Source organism: Hippocampus zosterae, chromosome 2 (genome assembly GCF_025434085.1).
Source record: "Hippocampus zosterae strain Florida chromosome 2, ASM2543408v3, whole genome shotgun sequence".
NCBI lineage: Eukaryota > Metazoa > Chordata > Actinopteri > Syngnathiformes > Syngnathidae > Hippocampus > Hippocampus zosterae.
Window position 1 is genome coordinate 40924874 of NC_067452.1, and position 19587 is coordinate 40944460.

General features: G+C 46.3%; 1 protein-coding gene across 1 annotated transcript; it reads left to right on the forward strand.

Annotated features, from left to right (window-relative positions):
• Nucleotides 1-823: 823 nt before the first annotated feature.
• On the forward strand, nucleotides 824-11907 carry LOC127596475 (target of Nesh-SH3-like). The gene is made up of 19 exons (XM_052058993.1): nucleotides 824-968; nucleotides 2303-2482; nucleotides 4419-4487; nucleotides 4565-4697; nucleotides 5409-5590; nucleotides 5765-5817; nucleotides 6783-6822; nucleotides 7766-7882; nucleotides 7977-8075; nucleotides 8531-8578; nucleotides 8649-8789; nucleotides 8868-8957; nucleotides 9021-9230; nucleotides 10642-10747; nucleotides 10843-10922; nucleotides 11025-11054; nucleotides 11137-11295; nucleotides 11362-11484; nucleotides 11563-11907. The coding sequence occupies exons 1-19, from the start codon at nucleotides 881-883 to the stop codon at nucleotides 11676-11678; spliced, it is 2064 nt and encodes a 687-aa protein (XP_051914953.1). The 5' UTR covers nucleotides 824-880; the 3' UTR covers nucleotides 11679-11907.
• Nucleotides 11908-19587: the final 7680 nt, after the last annotated feature.

Consider the following 19587-nt stretch of genomic DNA (forward strand, 5'->3'; position numbering starts at 1 on the left):
GGTTTCCTCCCACAGTCCAAAAAAAACATGTAGGTTGATTGAAAGCTAAATTGTGAGCGCCGATGGTTGTTTGTCGCTGTGTGGCCTGCGATGGGCTTCAGGGTGTACACTGTTGAAATGAGCTGCAGCACGGGAGGGGGTGGGGGGGGGTGAGGGGGGGTTGACATCTCTCCATTTTTGCATTTTTTGCTAAATGGCGAGAGGTTTATCGGGAAGGACGGAACCAGAATGTAACGTGAATTTCCCGTGCGCACCTCCACGTCTTGCAGCTGCAGCGGCGAATGTTTATCTGGTCGTGTCCCGTGGACAGATGTTTTGTTGCGGTGTTTCGAGTCGCATTTGCCCGTTGCGTTTTCTTCTCATTCCTCATCGTGCAAAGCCCAAACGCTTTGCACCATGAGCCCGTCGGCCACAGTAAAAATAAACAACACAAACAATCCAGAGTCAGACATGCGCTCTTGTTGATCTGCACTCATCAGGAATGTTTCTCATAACGATGGGCACTCATTTGAGATGTCATTCTGCCCTCAAGTAGGGGGGGGGGGGCGACCCTCCAGAGACGGACGCCGCCGACCTCCGTTTTGAAGTCAATCGGTTCAGGAAAAAAATGTTTTTGTCATGTTTTGGGACTTTCCTCTTTCTCCTTGGAGCTGATGGGGGGGGGGGGGGCGTGATTCAAGAGGGAGAAGTTAATGTTTCAGGAGGGGCCACGCCCCCCCCTCCCCCCCACCTCCACCCACCCCATGCTGCAGCTATAAAATCTATTCTGCCTGCTTGTCTCCACTCCTGAAGGCATCTGAGGGCTGAACAAACACATCTTGAAGTGTTTTGGGGGGGTGTTTTCTTCATCCAGCGTCCTCATCCTTCAATCGGGGGGGCCATGGCACGCACCGCTTCCCTCCTCCGCCACCTCTTGCTCTTTGGAGCAGCGGTTCTGTCCGGCTGCATCCCAGCGCAGATGACCCGAGGTAGGCAAAACGGTCTTTGATGAATCGAATTTCCTTGGGGAGTGTAAAAAAAAAATTGCTTAAAGGCTTGTTGGGGGGGGGGGCATTACATTCATAGTATTTTAATTTAATTTAATTTTTTTGCTGTTTGTTCCAGTGCATGGAAATACTGTGCAACGTGCCACAGCACACCTTTTTGTTTTGAGTTCTACTTTAGCCAAAAGTGTTGTTAACCCTTTCACCCCCCCCCCCCCTGTAACCTGAGAACACGATAAGCTGTCCACCTCAAAGTCCCCCAAAACATTTGCGCTGACGTCTTTGATCCTCCAAAAGGGCGACGGCGTCCTCTCCCCCCCACTTGGTGCGATCCCGTCACATCCTATTTCCCGCGTTTTAGGATGCGGCGTTTTGGGGAAGCGAAGCGACGGGATGATTGCGATAAGGCCGTACGGGCTTATTGCACTGGGTGGGCTGGGCTTCATGATCAAACCTGCGAGGGGGTCCGCCTCACCGCGCCGGGCGTCGAGTTACGTAAGGCCATCAAAGGCTGTCAAGACGGGTGCCAAGAACAACAGGGATGCCTCGCTCGCCGTGCCTCTTGCCTTGCATGGATGTTCCTCGGCCTAGGTGGTGAAAGTAAACACGCTGTGCTTCAGGAGAAGTCCAAGATTACGCGAGCTTCATTCTAACACGCGACGCAGAATGCCATAAATGGGCTAACCGAACGAGCGTCAATGTCACTGTAGTGTAATCTAAACTTTTAAGCAATGGATATTCCAATACAATGTGGACAATAAAACAATACACGCGAGCATGTATTCTTTATCCTCTCCTCAAAAACGCCATGAATTTTACTGCAGCTTACCGCAATGCCGTGACCGTCCATCTTCTTGGGTTTTTTTTTTTCTATGTATGCATGCATATTGTACTGCAGCATAATTCCCATTGTACGATCATCATGCACAAATTATTTTTTTACATATCATACAAATTATTACTTTTTTTTACATTTTGTCCAATGATGCATATTATTGTATCATTTTGGAGATTACAGTGCAGACTGCTATTTGCATTTTTGTTACGTCGTGTCATCATCCGCGCAACCTATTTTGGCAAAGTACCGCGTTTTCCTCACTCTAAAATAGTTGCCGCGGATGCGCATCGGATTATAAGGCGCACTCTCGGCCTTTGAGAAACTGGAATGCTTTGTAGGTGTGCCTTATAGTGCAGAAAATACGGTAGTAGAAAGTTTGGACAAAGCCGTCAGAACAATAAATGCTACCTCACTCATTTCACGTGGTCCGGATTGGACGCCCGAATGCGATTATGACGTCTTGGCACTTTTGTCATTGCAGTCCGTCGCCACAATGTGAAAGTCAAGATCAACGCCACGGGTGACACCATCACCATGAAGTTCCTGCGACCGAGTCCCGACTTCAAGCTGGAAGGTTACATTCTAGGTTACGGCAGCAGCGTCTCCTCCAAGCAGTTCATCCCTTTGCCTGAAAACGGGATACCCTACCAGGCTGAGATGGGTGAGGAATGACACGTCTTGGGGGGGGGGGGGGGGGGCGGTCAACTACTTCATTTTGACATCACCTAACACCACTCAGGTTTTTTACACCAGCGGTCCCCAAACTTCTTTGCCGCAAGGACCGGTTATTGACAGACGGTCTTTTCAGGGCTCGGCCGTTAAGGTGCGGCAGATCAATACAACAAAATAATATGACATGACCTGCATAAAAATTTTCTAAACAATATGAAACACGAATCATGACACGAGGAACGTCCTATCGGGCCACACCACTCTCTGGTCGCAATGGTAACATTGAAACGTTCCTTCAAAATAAGACACAGCGAAATGCAAAGTGCATGAAAAAAAAATACGACTCGCCGCGGCGCTTATTATGCAAAGTTGTTGCGTGGGAATTTCCCGTTGAGATCAATCCGTAGTAGGACTCCTGATACTGCCGATTAAATGTCGCCTTGTTTTTTCTTGGAAGCGGTAGGCTCCTTTTCTGTCACCTGGCTTCCCGAAAAAAACTTTTCAAACTTTTGGACTCATTTTGCTAGCTCCTGGGTTTCATTTTAGCGGCAAACCTATCATGTGAGCGAGCAGCACGCCTTCACCTGCGTCAAGAGTGGAATTCAGTATACGGAGGTAACGTATAATCCGGGAATTTTTCAAAATAAAACATTTTTCAGGTTCCGAAATAAATAAAACGGAAGGAAGTTATTTATTCTTCCTGTGCGGCCCGGTACCAAATGACCCGCGGACCAGTACCGGTCCGCGGCCCACAGGGTGGGTACCACTGCTTTGTACTAGAAAGTCAAATTTGTGGCATGAATACAGACGTTTTTCCTCTAGCGATGGTTGGCTAATTGAATTTCTTCATATTTTGTGGAAATGATTGTTTAATTGGCCAGCACGGCGGTCGACTGGTTCGCACACCGGTGTCAAAGTCAAGGCCCGAGGGCCGGATCTGGCCCGCCACATCATTTTATGTGGCCCGCGACAAAAATGAGCTTGACACCCCTGGGTTAGCACGCCGGCCTCTCGGCGCCGGAGTGGAGGGTTCAATTCCGGCTTTGTCCTTTCCTGAGTGGAGTTTGCATGTTCTCCCCGTGCCCGCGTGGGTTTTCTCCGGGTACTCCGGTTTCCTCCCACATTCCAGAAACATGCGCGGTAGGTTGTTTGAACTAAAAAGTCATTATTTCACTCTCCGAATAAAACATTGACCTATTTTGTACGCAGGTTAGCACACTCCTGCTGTGAACCTGACGCGTAGGAACAGCAAACAGATGTTTTCCTCAGAATCCCGCCCCCCCCACCTGCATTTTTGCCAACATTTTTTTTTTTAATTCCTCTTGGACTCAAAGGTTACAGTTCTGACTTTAGCCGTTGGATTTTATCGGCCACTTGAGCTGCAACAGGAAACTTGCTCTTGTTCTGTCCAGAATTCTGCTGCTCGCCTCTTGGCTGGTACTCGTAAGAGAGAGCGCAGAACTCCAACTCTGGCATCCCTTCAATGGCTGCCAATATATTTGAAAGTTCTTTTGAAGATCCGATGAATTGTTTTCAAATCTTTCAATGGCCTGCCCTCACCTGACCTCTCTGAGCTTCGACACACCCGGCCCGTCCGGTGCCTCGGGTCTGATGACCAGACACTCCTCGAGGTACCGGAGGACTAACCCCAGAGGAGCCTTTTCCGTTGCCGGTCCGGATTTTTGGAATGAACGTTCGGCAAGCCCCCTGGCTGTCCGTCTTTAAAAGTCATCTTGAAACTCATTTTGATCTTTTGGCTTTTGACTCAGCGTGAGTCAGACCTGATTTTTAGTTTGACCGTTTTTGTGCTTTCGACCGTCTTTGTTATTCATTTATTGTTTGTTGTTGTATGAATTATTAGACTGAAAAGTCTGAACGTGTTCACCAGAGTTCCTCCGTCACAGATCAATCATCTGTCTCTTTAGACGCGGAACCCAAGTACCTGGTGGCCGTGCAGCCGGTCCGTCCCGACCACGTGACCAAACACTGCACAGGTATTATGCAAGCGCTTTCAGTTTTTCCTCCCGCCTGCCGGACGCACGTTCTCACTCCGTCTCGACTTGGTGCTCAGGAAAGTTGAACTTGGACGAGCCGCTCAAACTGGTGATTGGCAACGTCAGCCCCACCGCGGTGCTGCTGTCCTGGGGGAGCCATCTGAAAAATTCCTTTGACAGGGACATCTTGGATGATTGCCTGCAGGACGGGTGAGATTGGGAATCTGGGCACATCCTGGGTGTCACTTTGACGAAATGATCGCAATTTGCTTTGTCTAATTAAAAAAAAAAAATTGTTTCGTGCCGTGAACTATGTTGATGTCAGTTGAGGAGCATCATATCGTGTTTTGTGACCCTCTTGGCATCCGCAGGCCCTTAGAAACCTTTTTCAGGTCAGACTCACAGACTTTGGAATTCGCGGCAGGTCTTGGCCCTCAGTGTCACACGACGCAAAGATCTGCATGAAGCTCCTCACATCACTAATGCCGTTGTTTATCGTTGTGGTTGTCCGCAACCATTCTGTTGAGAGATGTTCTTCTGTTCTGAATGTGTTTCTAGCTGATTTGTTCCAGTTGACTCTCACCTCGACTGCGATTGTCACCGTCTGCATCCTTTCCTGCCTTTAAAAATACATTTGATCTTTTCTATCAAATAAGTCAAGAAAGTTGGAAAGCTAGGGCTTTGTTTCGAAACCTCCGGACAAATGTCTCCTTGCCAGAAAATGACCCCAGAGAGTGCTCAATATGTTGTTCTTGAAAGGAGGTGAATTAAAATTTCAACAGCTGATTCCTTTTTCCATGTTTTTAACCAGCAGCAGAATGCGGAGCTTCAACTCTCAAGTGTCCTAAGCTCCAGCGTGTTGAAAAATCTAAGGTGCAAAGAATAGAACCCTGAGGACCTTTTGTTTCTTGTTTCCATTAGTTTCTACACTGTGCGCTACCGGGAGAAAAACAAGAAGTGGATCTATCAGACGTGCCCGACGAGTGACACGGTCATCGACAACCTGACTCCCGAGACGCCCTACGAATTTGGGGTCCGCTCCAACAAGGATGACCGCAGCGGTGCCTGGAGTAAAGCCATCATCCAAAGTACCAACCTGGCTGGTAAGAAGCCATTATTGAGGACTGTCTGCGATGTCAAACATATACTTCAAAGTCAAGTCTTTTGTTTTTTTTTCTTCTCCAAAGTCATAACAAACGAATGAATCATTTAGGGACAAAACAAAAATATGTCACCGTGTTAGTTTTTGATTTCATGTTTATTATTTTGTGTTTCAGCTAAAACAAAACCGAAGCCACCAAAACGCCGTCTTGCTCTGGTGAAGCCACTGGTGTGTAAAGTTTGTTGTTGTTTTTTTTTTTTGGCGGGGGTAGGGGGGCATTTATTCTGGCATGATTTGGAATAATACATTGAACCCGGACTATTCATGGGGCTTAGGTACCAAGCCCTGCCGAGACTAGCAAAAAATTGGGAATCATAATGCTCCTCCATGCTTGAAATGTTTAGAGTCGAATATATTCATTCATTCATTCATCTTCCGAACCGCTAGATCCTCACTGGGGACACCCTGAATCGGTTGCCAGCCAATCGCAGGGCACACAGAAACGAACAACCATTCGCACTCACACTCACACCTAGGGACAATTTAGAACATCCAAACAGCCTGCCATGCATGTTTTTGGAATGTGCGAGGAAACCGGAGCACCCGGAGAAAAGCCACGCAGGCCCGGGGAGAACATGCAAACTCCACACAGGGAGGCCGGAGCTGGAATCGAACCCGGTACCTCTGCACTGTGAAGCCCACGTGCTAACCACTGGACTACCGGGCCCAACGAGTTGAATATATTTATAGCTTAAACCCTAAATAGTCCTAGAAGACGAAATCGGATTTCAGAAAAACAGAAGTGCGGTGACCCAAGTGTTGAATGTCACCGCTTGGCAACCAGTAAAAATAACAATGTACCACTTTCCAGTCAGACCTTTTTTATGGTATTTGAACCCACTGTCCTCAACCGAGAGCGATGAAACACGATGAAATAGGTTTTTTTTCTCGATTAGACGGGGTTATGGCCTGGCTAAAAGAAGTTCCTTCCCTCAGTTCATCAGAGGTGCTTCAAACAAAGATGCCACATAATTCTGCGCCGAATCAATATATTTATATCTCCGAGGAAGTAGCGGATAATAATAGCGGATGGGTTCCTACTAAAAAAAAAAATCTGCTGCGCAGTTTTGGTGGACATTTTGAGTTTTGGTCCTTTCGGTCATGTGAACACTGCGGCCTATTTTGTGTTTCAGAACCCACTCAGGCCTCGAGCTTTCTTCCCGCCACGTCCAGGTATAGCGCCTCCATCTGGATTCTTGATATTTTATCCTCTGACACAATCATATACGTCAGCGCTGGGCGATGAACCGATAGCCAGGGCGCTGAGTTTTTGGGGGATTGGACTGTTGATTGATTTTATTGATTTATTTCCCAAAAAATTAACTAAGTTGTCTCACATTTCAAATGTTTTATTAACCCTTGTGTGCTCCAAATGAAAAAGGCCTTAAGTTACGCATTTTACAATTTTTGTAATGATGTATTTTGTGTTATAAAAACATTCTTTTTCATTCTATCCATACATATCTAGTTTTTATTAGTTCTTTGGGATTTTTTATTCTTTATTTTTTGCAAAAGGAAAAAAAATTGTGTCTGGAGGTCCCAACCAAGCCCTACTACCAATCCCGACCGGACGTATTCATGTCAAATGCATCGGTTTGAAGCCTCCTGCAAAAAGCCAAACTCATTTGCGATCCTCCTTGCGTCTGTCCAAGCGAAAACAAAGCGATTGACGTAAAAATCGCGTGAAATGCATGTTTACACATTAGGTTTACGATGCATTCAAAAATATGAATTATAATGGGTCTCTATGGTGCAAAATATGTCAATTGTGAAGATTAAGGTATCAAAACGTTTTTTTATTATTGCTGCAATGCCTGAGAATTATCAGCCGGTGACGTCGTGAAATTGAGGCCATTTTAGAACCCCTCCAGAAGTTTCATCTCTCTCGTGTTTTTCTGAATGCCTTTGCCTTTGATTCAAAGACATCATTTTACATTTATCGCAAGCGGTGCACTACGAGGGTTAAAACAGTGGGGAAAAAATCGGCGATCTTATTTTAAAGCTCTGTTGCCCAGCCGTAGTACTCGAACAGTAACTTGTCATCACGTGATGTAAAAACAAAATAATCGTCACAAAACAAATCTTGAATTGATGTGACGTTGGCTCTCATTGGCAGCACTTCACAACTGGACGCAGTCTCGACTTCCTTCACCGCTGCTTCACCGCGCGGCTCTCCCAGGCAAGTGGCACTCTTCCTTTGCTCGTGACCTCTGGCGTGACCTCTGGCGCTCGAGTCGCATCCTTAAATGGGGGTGTCCTGATCTCAAGCTTATATTTTTTTTTTTTGCTTCTGGGAATGAACGCATTCGAGCAACTGAGTATTAAGTGAAACACCGTTTTTGGGTTGTTTTTTTTTCTCTCTTCAGTGAATGGACACCGGGATTTCCCCCCCATCAAGCCCGTCTTATGGACACGTCCTCGTTCAGGTTGGAGATTGTGTTGCCTAAATAGACACGGGGTGTGTGTGTGGGGGGGGGGGGGCTAAGAATCACCGGATGAGTTGCTCGGCTTCTTTCTAACATTTGACTTTGAAGATCGTCTTCCAAACCGCGAATGAATGGAAGCCAAAAGGCAAACGTTTACCTGTTGCCTTTGAGGTCGCCATTGATGTTTATACAAAAGCTGATTGGAAGGAATGCTACGACGGCTCCGTTGCCGCCCCCCCCCCATCGTCATCTTTCAGCTTTCGGCGCGCTGCCGTGACTTGTTCGCTGGCTTTCTTCTTCTTGGAAAAGAATCAGTGGAGTGTTCCACACCTCATCGATTTTTTTTTCCACGAACGTTGTTGAATTTTCCATGTCAGAACTTAACAAGGAGCGGAGTGATGTTCTTGTTTTGCGATGAGTGATGACGTACGATGTGGCGCGTGTGTGTGTTCTAGGGTCCGTGGGCAAGAAAACAAACCTGCTCGGAAAACCGAACCAATCAGGTGAGGCGAACGGCGAGCCAGCTGCGTCGACTTTCCGCTCCGAGTTCCTGAGTTGACTTTTCTTCCGCAGAGAAGACCGTCGACCGGAAACGCGCCGATAAACTGGCCGTCCTCCAGCCCAAAGTTCCGGTGGCCGCCACCAAGCCAACTCTCTCCAGGCCGACTGAGCGGCGACAAAAATACACCACCACGATGTCGCCCACGACTCAAGGTACGACATGGGGACGGCTCAAGCTCCCTCGCGTGGACAGATTCTGAACCCCGGGACGTGATGCTTTCCTTCTGACAGCCCCTCAGCAAGAATCGTGGGGAAACTCAGACTTGTTCCAGTCGCAGCCTGCTTCGGACATTGACGCCACGGGCAAAAAACGTTACGTGGGTAAGTGTCTCTCCTTGTTTAGAAATCGGCGCGAATCCGGGGCTGAGTATCGTACCTCCGCAGCACCTCACGTCATCTACCAAACGGGCAAGAGAGCGGACGAGCCCTGTTCCATTACATCGTCCTTGAACTTCTTCCCCGAGGATGAGCGCGGCGACGTCAACGTGACGGCCGCGCCCAAGTCGCCGCCCTCGAACCTCACCGTGGTCACGGTGGAGGGATGTTCTTCCTTCATCATTCTGGACTGGGAACAGACCAACAATGACACCACAGGTAGACCAAGAGTTTTGGAATCTCATCTCACATGTTCGAGGGGAAGTCCAGTCAAAGGTTTTCTTGACCGTACCCGCCTCCACTCGTCTAAATACTGTTCCGCCTTGTGAATAAGATTGCGTTGGTGCGGCTCTGGGAGGAACCCCCCCCCCCCAAGTTCCACTTGTTTGTATTCATTTCAAGGGTCCTTCTCAGGTAACGATACAACTTTTGACTGGTTGTTACCTGAGCAAATGTGAGCTAATTGGTGTCTCAAACTGTAGTCCTTCACTTGGATCAGCAATCAAGACGTAGCTCTCGGTTTCAATGGCTTGTACCCATTGCTGTAAACCATTTAACGACACACTTGTTTTTCTGTTCATGAAATCTTGAATGAAAACAGTATATATTTTCTGGAACATACTCATGTCAAAAAAGTCAAACCCAATTGTAATTGCTTGTATATGTTTTCAGCTCGCGAGATATCGAGCTCATTAGCTAGATAGATAGCTAGCTCGCGAGCTAGCTAGCTAATGAGCTCGATATCTCGCTAGCTATCTTTCGAGCTAGCTCGCGAGCTAGCTAGCTAATGAGCTCGATATCTCGCTAGCTATCTTTCGAGCTAGCTCACGAGCTAGCTAGCTAGATAGAAAGGTCATTTTCAGTCGACAGCAAGTGGCAAAATGGCCGTCCCATGAGATGAATACAAACAGGGTGGATTCGGCTTCTGAATTCATATTCCACAAATGCGATAACTGTCGCAATCCTGTCCCATTTGTTTTTTTTCAGTGTATGGCGGGAGCGGAGGGGGTTCTCTCCAGAGCCGCACCAGTCGCTAATCTGTTTCGTTATCCGGCTGGCTAACCACAGCTGGCTGTTGGATTATTCGCCTTGCTCACGATTCTCTAGACGCTCATATCTTGTTCATTCGGCTCAAATTCTTGCCGTAATTTGTGTCATTCTTCGTATTGTTTTGTTACATTCTCGTAATTGGATTTCCTTGTCTTTTTATGACAAGCAATTTTACCTTATTTTGTCTTTGCCTTTTTTTTGCAAGTGTTTTTGGTCTGTCACGTTTGGTCCTGGTTCTTTGTTACCAGCGTCTTTGTCAGTCTTGCGGGCGGAGGGGGGGGGGGTTGTTTTTCTTTTTTTGGAAAGACCTTGTCTACTTTTCTGGGATCCACCTCTACCCGGATTTGTCCTGAACGTAACAATTTGGGTTAACCCTAACCCTAACCCTAACCCCACATTGAAAATATTGTAAAGACAATTTTTTGAGTTGACGTCTCCTTGAACTCCACTTCCACTTTTTGAACATGGAGGGATCGTTGATCTTCTTGGGTAGCAATCGATAACGTCACACTTGAACAGTCCTTTTTGAAGAATAATGTCCGAAATAGCTAACAGTTAGCCTCTCCCCTCGTTTCCTCAGAGTACGAAGTAATCTCAACCACAAAAGGACCCGACGGCGAGAAAGTTTCCATTTTGACCACCAACCAGACGCATACAGCAGTGGAGAACCTGAAACCCGAAAGCAGGTAAACGCAAGTTCCGTCAGAATCTTTCAAAGCCATCTTGAGTTGGATCGAGTGGGACTCAAGTGGAATTCAACGTGTGCCCTTTTCCATGATAGTTACGAGTTCAAGGTGAAGCCAAAGAACGACTTTGGCGCAGGTCCGTCCAGCGAGCCGGTATCCTTCAACACCGAGTCGGGTACGATAAACTGCCGTTGAGTCTCGCATCCGCGCCGTTTCTTGTTTCGAACCTGTGTGTGGAAGTTGCGGTGATTCATGATGTCTTCCCATTGTTTCCCAGCGGACCCTCGGGTGAGCGAAAACGTCTCAGGTAAGGCCAGAAATTGTGTCTTGAAGGATCCCCGGGGCTAGGATGGGACAAACCTAACTAAGCGGCCGGCTGGTCCTGACAGGTAAAGATGCCATCTGGACGCAGTTCCCCTTCAAGGCGGACTCTTACTCCGACTGTCACGGCAAACAATACGTCAAGAGAACCAGGTACCGCAAATTTGTGGGGGTCCAACTCTGCAACTCGCTTCGGTACAAGATCTACCTGAGCGACTCGCTAAACGGTGAGTGTCTTCCACCGCCGCGGGACGTCCGTGAAGCCCTTGACCAAGACGTGTTCTGCTCCACAGGTAAATTCTACAACATCGGAGACCAGAGCGGCTTCGGTGAGGACCACTGCCAGTTTGTCGATTCGTTCCTGGACGGGAGAACTGGACGGCAAGTGGGTGCGGCCCAGCTGCCATCCAGATCTGGTAAAAAAAAAATTGACATCACATCGCAGATGACAATTCAAAGCTGGACGCGACTGACGAATCGTCTTGACCATGTAGGCTTTCATCGAGCGGTACGACAAGAGCCAGTTCAGTTCGGCCCAATCGGTGGACACTCCCACATCGGCTACGTGTCTTGGTACGAGTGCGGAACTCCCATCCCAGGAAAATGGTAAACCCGTGACTTTGGGGCAGGGGGGGGGGGGCATTCTTTTACTTTTACCAGGAGTGGAACTCCCATCAAAAATAACAAACTCGGTCGCACGTTACCTCATCAGTGTGGAAAATGAGACTTCTACATTTGCAGTTTGCACATCAGAAATGTCTTTCTGTGGGTACGCAGAGAATTTTCTGTCCTGAAAATGTTGTTCACTTCAAGGAGCGCTCAAACTTCAAAAACAAAAACGCAGACAAAACTGTGTCTTTTGAATTTTGCAGTTTCAGCTCTGGAAAGTAAACGACATCCCTACACAGTGGTGCCGCTACTTCGGTAAGAAATGTCTCAACTAGAAAAGTTTGTAAGTCAAGACGCGTTTTCCATGTAAATGCCCTAATCCGTTCCAATTTGCTTTAGAAAACGCGATAAATGTTTTCTGAAGCATAAAAAGTGACAAATTGGCGACTGACGAGGACGTTGCGTAAACACGCATCCGTCTGCACGTATAGACACGTACGGTAGAGTTCCCTCTTAGCCAATGGGATGCCAGGAAGATGCTCGGCAGTAGCCAATAGCAGAGCAGCTCTAAGTATGTTGCGTTCAGGAAACTCGGAGCTGCGACGAGAAGCCCATCTTGTATTTTTTTACCTTTCGCATCCTGAAATTTCTTTCGGAACAAGAGGCGATATTTTTCTGTTGAGGCATTTCGAAACTGGAAAATTCTGTATAAGAGACGTTGGTAAGTAGAGGTACCGCTGCGCGTGTAAATATCTTTGTGTGAAATCAACTAAATTGGGTCGTGGGCAACGGCTCAGGTTCAATGGCCGTTCATCCTGACATTACGATAGCGTTTCATTCAGATACATGAACTGGTTTTTCATGTGTACGGTAACATTGTGTACGTTTACAAAACTGCGGGGTGCTTTTCTTTTCTGTATACAAGAACTTTCATCCAAGCAAATGTCATTTAGATTCATTTTTGAGATGATCCGTATGTATTGAGCGCCAGAAGCTGTTAATGTTATTTTGTTGGCGCGAACGCACAGGAAGCTTTCTCCCTGGTTTTTCTAGCGTGTGAAAATGTGGTTGTTTTTTTATATTTGAACAAATAAAGACTTTGATTATTTTTCAAAATGTTTCTCGAGTCTCTTCATCCAAATAAAAACGCCCGAGGATCAGGATTTAAGCAAAATGGAAGCAGTTCAAAAATACAACCTATTAGTATTGATTTAGCGTAGCGGTATAGCATCAAGCAGACCATAATTCAAATTCTTGTTGTTTATTTGATGTGTGAATAAACAAAGGAGCTACTAAGCACATTTGCCTGTATTGGGACATTTTATTGGGGGGGGGGAAGGAAAAATAATGACGAACATTGACCACAATTGGGGAATTCAGCAGGGGAGGTAAAACAATTAAAAAAAAAAAAACAGCAGGAAATCATGTTAGGATAGCGTAGGCTCGAGTCCACCACTGTTACATAACGCTGGGCCGCCCTCCATTTCTGACTCCACAAAAACATGGAAAGCGTCCGTTGACGTGACCACGATTCATTTCCACAAAATGCGGCACAGCGTCGGCACCCAGTTTCAACTCCCGTCATTCTGCAGCACGTCAGTCATCAAATGCAAAAAAAAAAAAGGGGAATGTGCAAGGAAAGTGGAGTACCCGGAGAAAAGCCACGCAGGCACGGGGAAAACATGCAAATTTCACACAGGAAGGCCTGAATCGAACGAACCCTGCACCTCTGCACTGTGAAACCGCCGTGCAAACCAGTCGTCGATAACATATAGACACGCCTGTCTTCCATGAACATTTCTTTCATAAACCCAAGCAAAAACAACATTCAGCGAGTCCTCAGTCAGTTTCCGCTTCTTGTTGGGTTAGTGCCGTCCTCAGTTGGCGGCGATTGGACGTGCGTTGAGTCTTCGACTGCAACTGTACCTCGGGGCGGCATTTAAAGGACGTGCAGCCTTGAGCTGGCAAGCTGTTTCCCATCAGATCCGGTTATGTAATCCGCCATCTTCCTTCGTGCTCGTCCAAGCTTGTTGGCCGCGGGTGCGGCAAGCAGCATTCCTGACGACCCCGCGGCAGATCAGAGCAAATCAGAGCAGCACAGCCGTGTTGCGAACGCACTGAGGCATCGTTGCCTTTACCGTCGCCGTGATTGGCGATGGCGACCGCTCAGCGGATGGCCGGCGGAGGCCGTGACAAAAGTATTCACAACTCTGTACTGGATTCGAAGTACTGGTACTGAGACTAGCATCGAAAAAGACTGAGACTGCTATAAGTAGAAGTACATATTTGATTCTTTTACCGGTACTTAAGTACAACAAAATAAAACATCCGTTTTTACCGTCACTTATATACAATACCCATTTTGATCAATTGAAATGGGCGGCCCGGTAGTCCAGTGGTTAGCACGTGGGCTTCACAGTGCAGTGGTACCGGGTTCGATTCCAGTTGCGAATGGTTGTTCGTTTCTGTGTGCCCTGCGATTGGTTGGCAACCGATTCAGGGTGTCCGCCGCCTACTGCCCGGAGACAGCTGGGATAGGCTCCAGCAACCCCCGCGGAACCCTTATGAGGATAAAGCGGCTCGGAAGATGAATGAAATGTTTTCATTTTTGTTTTTTCAAACGAAGAGCGAGCTAACGTTAGTTCAACTTTCATGCTAACAAACGATGTTCCCATAGCTAATGTCGTCAACTACTAACAACAACAAAAATGCTAAATTAGCGCCCGACTCCAAATGAAATTAGTCAACAGCTCAACTCCTGCCGACTTTAACTTTTGCATTTGATTTTTTTTTATGTGTCGGCATTCACGGAAGTCGAAGAAGTTAGCGAGCCTATTTTTTAAAAAATGAAAGAGTACAAAGTATATAAATGCTTTCAAATGTAGGGAGTAAAAGCAAAAACGATAAAAGAAATTAGCCCCCCCCCCCTCAAAAAAAATGCTCGACGGTGCCTTGAGATATAAGTGACTCGACTTTTTTCTACTCTGACTTGATGGCAGTGAACTCAACTCACTTCACAGTAAGCAGCGGTTTGGCAGATAATGAACAATTCTTCCCCCTGCCCCCCCCCCAAAAAAAAAAAACTGGCTTCATGCTGTTTCATGCCATTCCCGGTTGGAGTTTACTGTCAAACTAAACATCAAAACAAGAAAATTACACGTTGTGGGTTTACAAGAGCCAAACAGGATTACAAAAGAGCCTTCAGCCTGCCCCCGTTTGCTTCATGAGAACATGCAATGGAAAACGCCATTGGCAAGCAAACAATTAGTTTTCATAGTCGGCGGAATACGAGTCTTTCAGTTGGGGGTGCAACAAAACCCGATTTGAATCGGAAAATCGGTTCGGATGTACAGTCCGATGAAATATAGCGAGATACTTCATCCAATTGTCTTTTATTGGAGAGAGATATCTTTGAAGAATTGTTTACAGTACTGACAAGTTCAACCCTCTGCGTGGAAAAGGACCAGAACTCGCGTCCTACAGTACTCTCGCCAACTGCCCCGCGTCCTACTGAATCAAATCGGAATCGATAAACGTTAAAAATCAAATCGTCCTTGAATTGCGTCGCACCCCTTGTATTATACATCTCGAATCGTCTTCATAGAGAGATGCAAACCCCCTCGCTTCAATAGTGGTGGAGCAAGACATGTAAACAGACAATATCGCAGTACTCACACGCATATATTCTGGGGAAAAACAGAAAAAACAAAAAAATAACCCGACTATGATCTTACTTAGCCACCGAGAGTCGCGCTGTCTTTTCTTCATTTTTCTGTATGAGTGTTTATACTGCCCACAAGTGGCCATGGCGGGCAAAACAGAAGGAGTAGCACAATGAATTGAATTACAGCTTTATTATTATTACTCTGACTAAAAAAAAAAAATAACCCATGTCTTTTTTTTTTTTTTTTAGAGGAACATGCTTGAATGAGAAAATTTTACTAGCGTCCCGTACAGTAACGAAGTTCTAATTTACTTCCCACCACAGAATTTCTGGTTTGAAGCCATTCCTCGGGAACAGCGGAGAGGTGGAGCACCAGAGCATGATGACCAGATCTTTGTGTCAGCACCTCGGTCAAGGGACCGGTCTCGAAATGACTCGCACAAAAACATGTTTGACTGACTCTTCATTTCCTTCACAGTCTGCCGACACAATGTCATTAACGTCTCGGGTAGTCCGGTCTTGGAACCGGACGACGGATAGACTCCATAAGTGATTGGAGGACTTTATGGGAATGAGAAAATAGCTATTAGCGGTTTGTACCGACGAGGCCTCACGTGTGTCACTCCTGTAACATTTACTGGCCAGTGAAGTGGCTGCAGCTGTGCTTCATTATGTAACCAAAAAAAAAACAATTTGGGAATGCCTCACGTGAATTGCCAGAGGGGTTTCGGCAACACAAACATGTTTCGGCGAGAAACGAACGTAGTGTTGTATTAAACGAGGTGTTATTAGCAGAGGTGCTTCAGTCACGTATCGTATGTGGAAGTCACGAGTCAGTTTCAAGCTGCTTGCTAACATAAACTGAGCAAGTTGAGTCGCGTCTCCACCAAATTTTCTTGCCATTTCATTCATTGGGTGTAAGAGAAGTTTTACCATCTTGCTCAGTTCCAACATGAATTTGAACTGAAGCCACTTGGCGCCCGCGACTCGCACTAGTTAGCTGTTGGAAATTTCACAATCGCAGAGCTTGATAACGGCTTCAAAGCCGGTGTGTGTTTGGCCTTTTACTTTTTCGTCTTGGCTATTAAACGCATAACTACCATGGTGCTTAAATAATGAAAATGCACCCCCAAAAAAATAAACCCCAAAACGTAACTTTCAAGCATAAGTAAGCTTCTGTTAAATTATTAATTATTTTCATTTTATATTTGAGCATTGTATTCCTTTACGCTATAGTTACCTCAATTCTATTCCGTTTAATAATTGTTGAAACGTTCTTATGTTGCTTGAATCTGATTGGCTGAAGAGAAGCCGGAAGTGTTTTTTGTTACCGGAAGGAGGTGTGTTCTATTTTCAAACATAAAACTTGGTCAAGCTTAAATAATGAAAACGAACCCCCACCCCTTCCATCCCCCCTTCCCCAAAAACGAAAATGCAAATTTCCAAACATAAAGCTTGGTCAAGTCACGTCATCGATGACGCGGGCTGCACGACATCAACTGATCGGTAGTTAAAGTGCAGCGTAGGACGTATTAGGTGACCGGAAGTCGACAAAAATCATCTCGACACTTTCTAGAATGCATAATTTACTTGGTATATTTTTTTTATTTTCTATTATGGGGTGAACGTAACCCTAATCGAGTGACCGCTGTACTGAATCAATGATTTTTTTTTTAAGAAACAGTCCTAAAATAGGCGACTTGACTCTCACTCGAGTCTGATCATGAGCCGAACTGCATCCATCAAGCGGAGCGTCTGTTCTGCGGCTTCTTACATAGCAGCTGCAGTGCGTCCAGTCCAGCTGCGTCTCTGTGCCGTGTGTTTGGGCTGTTTCTGTTTGTTAAATGCTCTTTCCTTTCTCGTTAAACCGTGTTCCTCTCAGCGTGTGTCCCTCGACGCAACAAGATGGAAATCGCGCTCGCAGCGTTTTCTCGCTAACGGACGCGCGCCAGCGCCATGATGGATGCCATCTGGTGACGAGTGGGGAGAATGACTGACCGTTCAGACCATGAAGCAAAAAGCAGAGGCTTTTTTTTTTCTTTCTTTTTTTTTGGTGTGTGAAAATACTTGTCTTGGCAGTTCCCGGGAAAGCTGTCAAGACCTTTTGTGCAGGCGCCGGAAGAATCTTTCTTGTTTTTTTTTTTCTGGTGTGGTTTCGCATGCAGGAGCAAGATCATTTTGTTCAAATCTGTCAAAAGGAACTTTATGGCGACGGCGTTGGCGTTCCAAAACTATTCATTGCGGCTTTTTGTGGTCACGTTGAAGTGGCCAATCGAAAGAGGGCTTCGATTGTTATTATACGTCATTATATGTAATTGTTTCACACTTAGACTGTCTATCAAATAAGACCCGTTTTGACATTTGACAGCGATGAAGAAAAATAACCCAAGTGTGGTTCATGTGATCACTTTTCTTAAAGTGATCCAAAACACACAAAATGAAAATATTTCAAATTGTTATTCCTTTGTACGTGTACTAAAAGATCCATGTACCTTGAGACTGTTGTGAATCAAATTTAACTCACCATAAATTCTGTTTTTTTTTGTTTTAAAGCCTGTATTCCGACCGCAATCGCGCAGTTTCTCGCAGTTGCTCTTTAAAGGCTCTGGGGGAATCTTGAAACTGTAAAAAAGTCCAAGTGATGGACTGTATATGTGTATTTTTATGGGACGAGGGACTTGGGGGGGGGGGTCGTCTTCTCGGGGCAGTTTGAAACAGTCTCAAGAATGGTCTGTTTCAACCACAATGGCACATATTCCCGCAGAAACACCTGCTGATCTTTGAAGGGTCATTGGGGGAATTTTTAAAACATGGAATGAGTGAAACGGCATTGGGACAATCATCCATTCGAAACCGAAGTAACAAAGGGGCACCTTAACGCAGGCTCTCGATCCGCACATGTAAAAACAAGTACCTGCAAAGTTTTGTCTGAAACATTAATCAAAGTTTAATCATCCATTTATTAATGTCAGGCCTTTTATAATGCCTTTGGAAATATCTGCGGTTCATATTTTCAAATGAAAGCAATAATTATGAGAATATTCTTGGCTGGAATTTACTTTGTGCGAATGGAAAATGAACAGTAGTATGAGAAATGATGCAAGAGCAGACCGCGTGACAGCCACCTTCAGAACCGGCCCTGAAGCTGAATCAACGGGTTGTGAAAGGATTGGTGGAAGCTTTGGGGAAAATTTTCGGTTGGCAACACATGAACCACACGTGTGTTACCAACCGTGTGAAAAAAATTATAAATAAATAAAATCAAAAGAGCGGCCCGGTAGTCCAGTGGTTAGCACGTGGGCTTCACAGTGCAGAGGTACCGGGTTCGATTCCGGCTCCGGCCTCCCTGTGTGGAGTTTGCATGTTCTCCCCGGGCCTGCGTGGGTTTTCTCCGGGTGCTCCGGTTTCCTCCCACATTCCAAAAACATGCATGGCAGTGTGAGCGTGGATGGTTGTTGGTCTCTGTGTGGCCTGCGATTGGCTGGCAACCGATTCAGGGTGTCCCCCGCCTACTGCCCGGAGACAGCTGGGATAGGCTCCACCCCCCCCCCCCCCCCGCGACCCTAGTGAGGATCAAGCGGCTCGGAAGATGAATGAATGAATGAATGAATAAATTCCAAAGAAATTTTGCAAACGCAGGGGGGCGCATGATCTGCAGGTTGAGCCTACCCCCCCCCGATCCAGACCATCCCTACAGTAAGTGAAATCCATTTAAGTGCTCCCTGAGCATGTTTTCATAGTATTAAAGGCATTTATTATCTTAAGGCCCGCCAAGACCGACTTTGGACAACCCTGGTTTAGAGAAGGCAAGTGCAATGGCTAATACGATCCCTCTGTGTTTACAAAAATAATAATACTAACATCCCGTTTTTCTCTTTCCAATTTACAGATCGATACCGATTAAGTACACGAGCAGAAGAGGAAACCCCCCTAAGTTGTGATGATGTCAGCAAACTCAACATCTGCTTCCAGTCAGTAGGCTCATTTCATACTCTGGAGGAAGGCGCCGCCCCATCAGAACTTGTGCAGCAGAATCCAATCATCCCCCCCCCCCACTCCCCAGCACAGCTGACCTCCACAGCGCCGTCCCTTCGGCGCATCAGTCGACACCCACCTCGGACCTCCTCGCAGGAAAACAAACCCCCGCAGCAGAAACAACAAACAATCCCAGCATTTATGGAGCTTTCAAACAGATGGCCACGTGTTTGCTCTCCCATAACCCCGTGTTGATTTACAGAGCCAGCGT

Excerpts from the sequence above, each read along its gene's own strand:
- LOC127596475 (XM_052058993.1), top strand. The coding sequence starts at position 881 with ATGGCACGCACCGCTTCCCTCCTCCGCCACCTCTTGCTCTTTGGAGCA. Across the intron at positions 5,818-6,782 it reads TTGCTCTGGTGAAGCCACTG|AACCCACTCAGGCCTCGAGC; the intron begins GTGTGTAAAGTT and ends TTTGTGTTTCAG. Across the intron at positions 8,076-8,530 it reads ATGGACACGTCCTCGTTCAG|GGTCCGTGGGCAAGAAAACA; the intron begins GTTGGAGATTGT and ends TGTGTGTTCTAG.